General features: G+C 57.5%; 1 protein-coding gene across 1 annotated transcript in view; it reads right to left on the bottom strand.

The window, feature by feature from the left end:
* Positions 1–1,358: 1,358 nt before the first annotated feature.
* The window catches only part of LOC133362926 (mth938 domain-containing protein-like), a 93,529-nt gene continuing 86,021 nt past the window's right edge, over positions 1,359–8,866 (bottom strand). Inside the window, exon 4 of the mRNA XM_061581907.1 lies at positions 1,359–1,385. Coding sequence (XP_061437891.1) covers positions 1,374–1,385 — 12 coding nt within the window. The 3' untranslated portion in view covers positions 1,359–1,373. The remainder of the gene's footprint in view (positions 1,386–8,866) is intronic.

Raw genomic sequence — 8,866 nt, 5'->3', positions numbered from 1 at the left:
CAACACAAGCCTCCGTCTTCAGGTGGAACTGTCACAGCCACGACAGCTGTATCAAGTAAATGAGAGATCACAAGAAATACTACCCTGTATATATAATGGTTGAGGGGGGAAGGGCCAGGAAAGGCACACTTTTTTTTATTAATATGGTAAGGTGAGGCTTAAGACCAAGAGTAGACTGCATAACAAAGGACTGAGCCTTTGTTATGGAGAGGTGCGGTTTGTAACTAACACATGGCAAACATGACAAAAGTGTGAAAAAAGAAAAGCAAGTAAAAAACTAAAACTGGTAAAACAACAAACTGGCTGTCTATCAATGACCTGTAATAGTTGTCTGTCAAATAAGATGGTCCAAATAAGTGTAGTTACATCTTTTTTGCATGGTTAATCACATCTTTCCAATGATTACTCAGTGTGTAACCCTCATCACGGTTGAAATTATGTCTGTTTGTATATTTGTATGGCTTCGTGTACAAACCTTTGATGGTAGCCAGTAGGTTTGCAGAGCACATTGGTCTCGGAAAAGACAATTTCATGAGAACCCACAGAGTTGTAACAGCTCATGCCACCACTCGGGCCCCCTCTCTCTCTCTCTCCCTCACGACCACGCTACCGCACGACCCGTCCCAGACACGACCCTGTCCGCGTTGTACCGACGGCGTCGACCAGGACAGTCAACCACTGTCCGGCAGCGCAATGATCGGGCGAGTACAAAATAGTGTAAAGGAGAGCCGACACAAGATTGCAAGGGGTTCGTCTTTTAATCCTTTTCTCCCATCCACACCTGTCCCCAGCCGTCCCAATCTCGTTCCCGCCAAAGGCCCCTTCTTCCCGCCCGTTCTCCCCTTATATCTCCTCGATTACCCCTCCCACTAACCCTCCTATTGGTGGGAATCCTTCCCCTGACACCCCTACAATAGTTTAGTAATAGGTGTGCTACTTATTGGTCTCTGTGGCCTCCCTCTCGTCTCCGGTATAACACCACCCTCGCTCTACTCCCGACACCCCTACATCACCCCCACCCCCCCCCCCCCCCCCCCCCGGAGAAAAAAAAAACGTCCTCGGTTCTGCCTCCCTCATGGACCATTTAAGTCTCCCCATGCCTCCCCCCACTGACAGTGACGACAGCCCTTAACCCCCCCACAACCATACAATGCAATATAACACAACAAATCAATAGCGTGGCCTGCCCGGGTCTCCAGCCAGCGTCCCGTAACAGCCCGGACATCCACAGGCAGCAGATGACCGTGGCGACCCCCTCCTTCGAAGGCCCTCTCATCGCGGTCTCTGGTTCGGTGGCACCGGTGTCGCCTTGCCTGGTGCCGCTGTCTCTCCAGCCCCCGCGGCCCCCGGTAGTGCCGCCGCCCCGTCAGGCCTCACATGGGGTGCTGTCGGTGACAAGGGTACACAGGGCACCGAACCCCCTGCCGGTCGGCGCGTGGTGGTCGGCGACCTTGGCCCGGGTAGGGATGATGATGATGATGATATTGGCGGTGATGATGGTGGAGATGGTGGTGGAGAGATGTATGGCTTAAGGCGGGTGGGGTGTACAAACCATCGTCGCTTACCCAGTTGGACCTGGACGCACTGCGGTCGGAGTGCTTTAATGACCTCGACCGGCCCTTTCCAGGGTCGGTGCAGCTTTGGTGAGAGGCCAACCAGCACCTGAGTTCAGTGCAGCCATGCTTGGTCCCCGACTTTAAAGGGCTTGGCTGTCACTGTCCTCTCCCGTATCCGTACATTACTCTCTTGGCTCGTGGCCGATGCGGCCTCGGCTGCTTGGCGGGCCTCTCTCAAATAAATGAGGGAGGTCTTTAGTGCCTTCGGCCATGCATCAGCTCTTGCGGGAATGTCTGTCAGCTGCACCTCAATAGGTGGAACGGGATCCCGTCCGTACATCAGGAAAAATGGCGAGAACCCCGTTGCCGCGTGCGGGGCCACCCTATACGCCGCTAAGACCGATGGAATGTGGAGGTCCCAGTCGGAGTGGTTTTCGTCCACCACCAGGACAGCATGGCCGCTATGGTGCGGTTAAGCCGCTCCACCATCCCATCGGTCTGGGGATGATACGGAGATGTTCGGACCTTTTTAGTGCCCAGGATAGAGCAGACGTCCTTCAATAGCCGTGAGGAGAAATTCCTGCCCTGATCCGTGAGCAACCGCTCCGGTGCCCCCTTATCAAGAACATAGCTTCCCACGAAGGCATCGGTGATGGTCTGTGCCACCTCGTGCAGTACTCGACCCCGACCAATAGGTATTTATTTCCCCGTGGCGTGACCGGCAGTGGTCCCAGGATGTCCAATGCAACCAATTCGTTGACCCTGGTCACCATAATGGACTGTAGGGGCGCCCGGCTTACCCGGGGTGGCGGCTTTCGCCGCGCACATTCGACGCAGGTAGCGACCCATCGGTGCACGTCAGCGGTCATGCCTGGCCAAAAGTACCGACCCTGTAATGTGTACAGTGTCTTCCGCCCTGCCAGGTGCAGCAGTTGGCGGCCGTGTACGTCCATAACCAATTGTTGATGCAGTGACTCCGGAACTACCAGGCATCGCCGGCGCCCTGCCAGGTCCCATCGCATGAGGAGGTCCTCCCATACGATGTACTCCTCCCCCCTGCCTCTGCTGAGGCACGTAGCATTCGCAGTGGGGCGTCCTCCAGCTGTAGACGTCTCCAATCGTCCAAGGTCAGCCCCAGGTTGTGATCGGTCAGCTGGACCTTACCCTGTGTGCCCTCCGCCGTGCATACGGGAGTGATGACCATCCCCTCCGGCCTCGCCTCCTTGCAGTGGGCCTCGCCTCCTTGCAGTGTGCCCGGCCTGTGGTGCATGCACAAGGGCCCTGGGGTGCCAGTCGGGACAATGCGTCTGCGTTGGCGTGTCTGGTCCCTTTGCGATGCACCACTTGGTACCTGTACTCCTGCAGGCGCTCTATCCACCTGGCCAGCTGGCCCTAAGGCTGGTCGATGCGGAGCGAATACTGCAAGGCCGCGTGGTCAGTGCAGACCGTAAATTTGCGACCATACAGGTAGGGTCGAAATTGCTGCACGAAGTGAACGACTGTCAGGAGTTCCCTACGTGTGACGCAGTAGCGCTGCTCCGCTGATAAAAGCACGCGACTACCGTAGGCGATAACCACCTCCCGACCCTGCTGGACTTGCGACAAGACACTGCCGATGCTCACATCGCTGGCGTCCGTGTCCAGGATAAAGGGGAGGCCAAAATCCGGAAAGGTCAATGGTGGTGCATCTGTCAGACGCGAGCACAGCTGCTGGAATGCCTCTTCCTCCAGAGGGCCCCAATAAAACCTCTGGTTCTTCGCCGTCAACACGTGCAAGGGCTTAGCAATGGTTGCGAAGTTGGGTACAAACCGGCGGTAATAAGAAACGAAACCCACAAACCGGCGTACCTCTGGAACCGTTGTGGGAACAGCCCAGGCCCTCACGCAGGCCGTCTTTTCCGGGTCTGTAGCCACTCCAGACTCACTGATGACGTGGCCCAAGTAGCGCACCGACGACTGCATAAGGTGGCACTTCGACGGCTTCAGCTTCAAGTTTGCATTCCGGAACCGCAGGAATACCTCACGTAATCGGTCAATGTGTTCCTCGAATTATCGGCTGAAGACAATGACGTCATCCAGGTAGATGAAGCACGTTTCCCATTGGAGACCTGCTAAGGCCAACTCCATTAAGTGTTGGAACGTCGCCGGCGCAGTCTAGAGGCCCATAGGCAGGCAGTTGAACTCGAACAGGCCCTGTGGTGTCCGGGACGCTGTTTTAGGCCAGGAGTCCGCGTCTAGTGGAACCTGCCAGAACCCGGACAATAAATCCAGCGTACTGAAAAATTTTGCTCCCACCAGTGCATCCAATGAGTCGTCGATACGTGGTAGGGGATATGCGTCGGCCAGCGTGACCGCATTGAGGTGTCGGAAGTCCACACAGAATCTCAATGACCCGTCTGACTTCTTGAATAGGACCACCGGTGCCCCCCAGAGACTCGAGGAAGGAGAAATGATGTCGGCCCGCAGCATCTCCTGCACCGCTTGTTGAATGTGCCCTTTTTCCATCGGGCTCATTCTATATATGTTTTGGCGCAGGGGTGCGTCGTCACCCGTGTTGATGTGGTGCTGCGACAGATTTGTGCGTCCTAGGTCGAACGGTCCCCGGCTGAACACGTCCGAGAACTCATGCAATAACGAGTGCAGCTGGTGTTTCTGGTCGGGCGGCAATCCCGGCTCAGGCCCCACCAGCTGGTCCATCCACGATTCGTCCCCTCTGTCCTCGGACTGGCTGATGCTGCCTACAAGCTCGGGCTCCGTCCCGGGGGCTCCTAGTAACAAGAGACTAACGTGGGCCATAACGGTTCCCTCCTGCACCGTCACTGTTCTATTGGAGGTGTTCAGCACCTGAATGAACAGATGCTGGTTCCTCTGGACAATAGTTTCGGCTCCCACCAGTGCATGGCGATCCGTGCCAGCTGACGCCGGAGACACCAGCATGGGTGAGTCTGGCCGGGCTGTCACGAGGGAGGACCGATATCGCAGCGGAATCAGCATCTGGGCTGCCGGGGAAATGGAGACAGACTTACTGACCAGAGCCTGGACGTAGGGTACACCCCGGCCGGCCCCTTCCGCCTTCAGGAAATGGAGATGCGTTCCCTGGACTTCCACCCGCCCATTGGCCAGATCGATTTTCATTGGCATCCACCTCAGAAAGTCCGTCCCCAACAGGCATTGTACGGGCAACATTGCGGAGACAAGGATGGGTCCTGCTACCGAAAGCTGCCCAATCTGTATCGGGGCTTCAACCTGGCCCAGGAAGCCCATGCTGCCTCCATTTTCTGCAATGAACGTCGTCTTGATGGGGGATAAAGTCGTGCATGGTGCTCGAGATGATCGTGGCTGATGCCCCCATGTCAACCAAGATACGTGCCGACACTCCCGAGATTTCACCAACCAGGACCGAGGTTCCTGACATGGTCGCTACCACCCGCCTTGCCAGCTTCCTCCATTGTGTGGCTGAGTCCGGCCACTGACCAGGCGGCGTCTCGTTATCCTGCGGTGCAAGGTGAGATGATGGGGGATGGATGTGAATGGACCGAAGATGGGGTTCCCCCCTTTGGAGTGCGTCGCAGCGGGGTGAATGCGCCCTTGTTACATGGTGTGGGCTCCCCATGTGGTGCAAATTTCCCCCCTTTGGTGACGTAGGATGGGCCCCCCCCCCCTTTGGAGTGCGTCGCAGCACGGTGAATGCGCCCTTGTTACATAGTGTGGGCTTCCCCCTGGGGTGCGGGCTGGGCTCTCTATGTGGTGCAAATTGCCCCCCCCCCCCCTTGGTGACGTATGATGGGCCCCCCTTGTGGTGTGGAGGGGCCCCCCATTGTAGTGGGTGGTGGGGATTGGGGGGTGGGCCTTCCCGTGAGCCCATCCCTTCTCCCCTCCCCTTCCTTTGTCACGGGGGCGTGGGCCCCCTTCATGGTGTGGTCCCCTGGTCCTGTCTCGCTCCGGCGCAAAGCGATGGTGAAGCGGGGCGTGGAACTGCTCCAGGGCACAACAGCAATTGTGTGTGCTGCCTCAGCCCAGGGGCCGTTGCCCCTGGCAACTCGCCGGCGTCACAGGTAACTAGTGACGTCACTTCCGGTTGCGACGTCACGTCCGCCCGCGAAACCACGCCCGCCCGCGACGGCACGTCTGGCCGCGACGTCACTTCCGGCCTCGGCATGATCCCCGGCGCGGTCCCCGGCCCCGGCGCGATTCCCGGCGCGGTTCCTGGCCCCGGTACGATTCCCGGCGCGGTCCGCGACACCACTTGCATCGTCACTTCGGGCCACGACGTCACGTCCGTTCGCTTCCGGTCGTGACGCGATCGCAGTCCACGACGCGATCGCAGTCCGCGACGCGATCCCCGGCCCCGGCGCGGTCCCTGGCCCCGGCGCGATCCCCTTCTGACCAGGACAGTGGGGCCCGGGGCCGACCAAGAGGCCGGGCGGGACGGCGTCACTCGCCTGGATCCTGTCAGCGTTCGGCCCCGGCGGGTTCCAGGTGGGGTTGGCGGCCTCCGGCTCCGTGCGACACCCCCTCGCCACATGCCCCTCTCGACCACAACGGTGGCAGACCCACAGGGCGTTCCGTCGGGGTGGCTCGGCGCGGTGTTGTAGAGGCGGCTTCCAGCGACGCGGCGGCTGGTCGCGCCCCTGGTCTCTCTGCTCCTGCCAGCCCCCGGATCGCCGCGTACACCTCCCGCAGTGATGGCTCTGGCTCGGATGTCGGGAGTCCGTTCCCAGCTGCCCCACAGGCAGCCTGCGGCGATGGTGCAGGTTCGGCGGTTGGTGTCGCTGGACCCAGTAGCGCCACGGCAACGGCTCAGCTGTTCCCCCCCGCCGCACCCGCCACCTGGCCCATGGGTGGTGCCCGGCCCATGACCTGTTCAGCCCACAGCAAGGTGTGTTCCCCCGGCGTCACCACGGGCATTACAACGCCAGCACGGCAAGCGTAGGCGATGAGGTGCTCGACCACGAGGTCCTCGAGCACTTTTTCAGCCAGGCGAGGGAAAGCCCTCCTCGCCAACACGAGCAGTGCACCCCTGTAGGCTAAAGGGGATTCTCTAGCCCCTCGCTGGCGGTCCTGGAATCGTTTAAAGGCTCCTTCAGCTGGGCAGATCTTCCCCAAAGCCTCGTAGGCCGCCTGTAGCGTGGTCTTGCTGTGCGAGGGAAGGGAGGTGTAAGAGGAAAGCGCGTCGTCGTCCAGAACAGATTAAACGCTCATAATGCCTCTTCGTCTGACCACTCGAGAGCGTGGAAGGCAGCCTCCAATTGGCAGACAAACGCCTCCCAATCTCCTCCCTCGGCCACGAACTTGTCGACGGGCCCCAGTCGACGCGCCCGTCCTGCCACCTGCTCTCCGTGTTGGGTGTTTAGCCCTGGGGGTTTTGGCGGGAGCGACGGAGGCTAGCATGACGAGGTTGGTTGCGGCTCCTGCCCGGCTGGCTGGTCGGCCTCCGGGTCCCGTGGCCTCTCCTCCCGTGGTACGCGTGGGGGTGGGGGTCCCGGTGCCGGTGGGCCCCCCATAGGGAGCCTCTGCAGTAGCTCCTGGAGTGCCCTCTCCACGCGGGCCATGCGGTCCTCCATAGGGTCCTCCAGGCAATCCGGGCTCCCTGCTGCTGATTCTGGTAGAAGGCCCCCTTGTTGCCCAGGATGGGAAGGATCCCCGGCCCCTGCTTCCTCTTGCCTTGGCTCTTTTCCGCGGGGATTCTTCTTCGTAGCCATTGTAAATCCCACCGCTGCCACCAGATGTAAAGGAGAGCCGACACAATATTGCAGGGGGTTCGTCTTTTAATCCTTTTCTCCCATCCACACCTGTCCCCAGCCGTCCCAATCTCGTTCCTGCCAAAGGCCCCTTCTTCCCGCCCATTCTCCCCTTATATCTCCTCGATTACCCCCTCCCACTAACCCTCCTATTGGTGGGAATCCTTCCCCTGACACCCCTACAATAGTTTAGTAATAGGTGTGCTACTTATTGGTCTCTGTGGCCTCCCTCTCATCTCTGGTATAACACCACCCTCGCTCTACTCCCAACTCGCAGTCGTTCTTCTCCGTGGAAATTTTTGGGGTTTGGATCGCCGCCCGAGCACAACGTTGTGTCGTGCACCTCTTCTCCACCCGGCACAGTGAATGTGATTGTGTTGTGACGTCGCGAACAAACGTGGCCACTTGGACTGCTTCAGCAGCAGCACATCACCGCTGTGTTGTTGTACAGTCACACCACTGTGTTCATTCCCTTCTCTGGTATGCAAGAGGTCGTGGGTTCAACCCCGACACCGACGCCCGCTGCTGTCTGTGAAGTTTGCGCTGGCCGCTCTGCGTCGCTGGGCCGGCGCTCGGCAAGCGCTGCAAGTGTCGGGGGGAGACTCTCGGCAGGCACCTGGGACAAAAGCCCCTGGGCAGATATGAGTTCTGTATTAAGACTCGGACACGCTTAGTAAGCGAGTCATCTTCAGGGACACAAAGCCCTGAGTTCTGTATTAAGACTCGGACACGCTTGGTCAGGGAGTCATCTTCAGGGACACAAAGCCCTGGGAAATGTTTAACTGGTAAAGAACGTGCTCGCCCAAACCCCATTACATGACCAAATTTCTTCCCCTTCTTGAAACGAGTAGTGGAGTTTAAGAGCCTGCTACTATCTAGATTTGAAGTTTTCGTGACTGCAGGGATCATACTCTTTGGTTCTTTCGGTAAAGTCACGTAGGTATAAAATAAAATAAATTACGTTTCTATTGCAAAACAAGCAATCATTTTCTCACCTGGTGATTGCTTGTGTTGCAATCGAAACGTCGTGATTTAATTTATTTTATACCTATGTGATTTTACCGAAATAACCAAAGAGTATGGCCTTCTACTAGTTTTTAAAGCTTTGCATGGGCTGGCATCACCATATATTCATGAGTTAATTCATCCGTACACCCCCTCAAGGTCGTTAAGATCTGCAGACTCGACCCTACTGCGCAAATCTCGATCTCGGTCACGTTCCTGGGGTGAGCGGCCACTTCCTGCGTCTGTGCCATGGCCGTGGAATTCCCTGCTGCTGGAAATTCGTTAATCCGACAAATGTGGATATATTTAAGTCTTGTCTTAAAACTATGTCTCCTGAAGTCCGTTTATTCTTTTTAGCTTCTCCGTCTCTCTTCACCTTTCCTTTATCCTTATTCTTACAAGGCGCCTTGAGATATGCGTGGAAGGCGCCTTACAGATCAATGTTAATCTTCTATCTATATGTATAAAAGTAAAAAAATGTTTGTCGGTTTGTGGCTTTGTGTGTTCGCGCGCTTGCAAAGGATTTGGGTCTCCAACGGTGGGGTTTACGTTAAATACAAATAG

Source organism: Lethenteron reissneri, unplaced genomic scaffold (genome assembly GCF_015708825.2).
Source record: "Lethenteron reissneri isolate LAM-NWPU_2019-01 unplaced genomic scaffold, ASM1570882v1 scaffold_1638, whole genome shotgun sequence".
NCBI lineage: Eukaryota > Metazoa > Chordata > Hyperoartia > Petromyzontiformes > Petromyzontidae > Lethenteron > Lethenteron reissneri.
The sequence above is the reverse complement of the archived record's forward strand: the minus strand, read 5'-3'. Positions and strand labels throughout refer to the sequence as shown.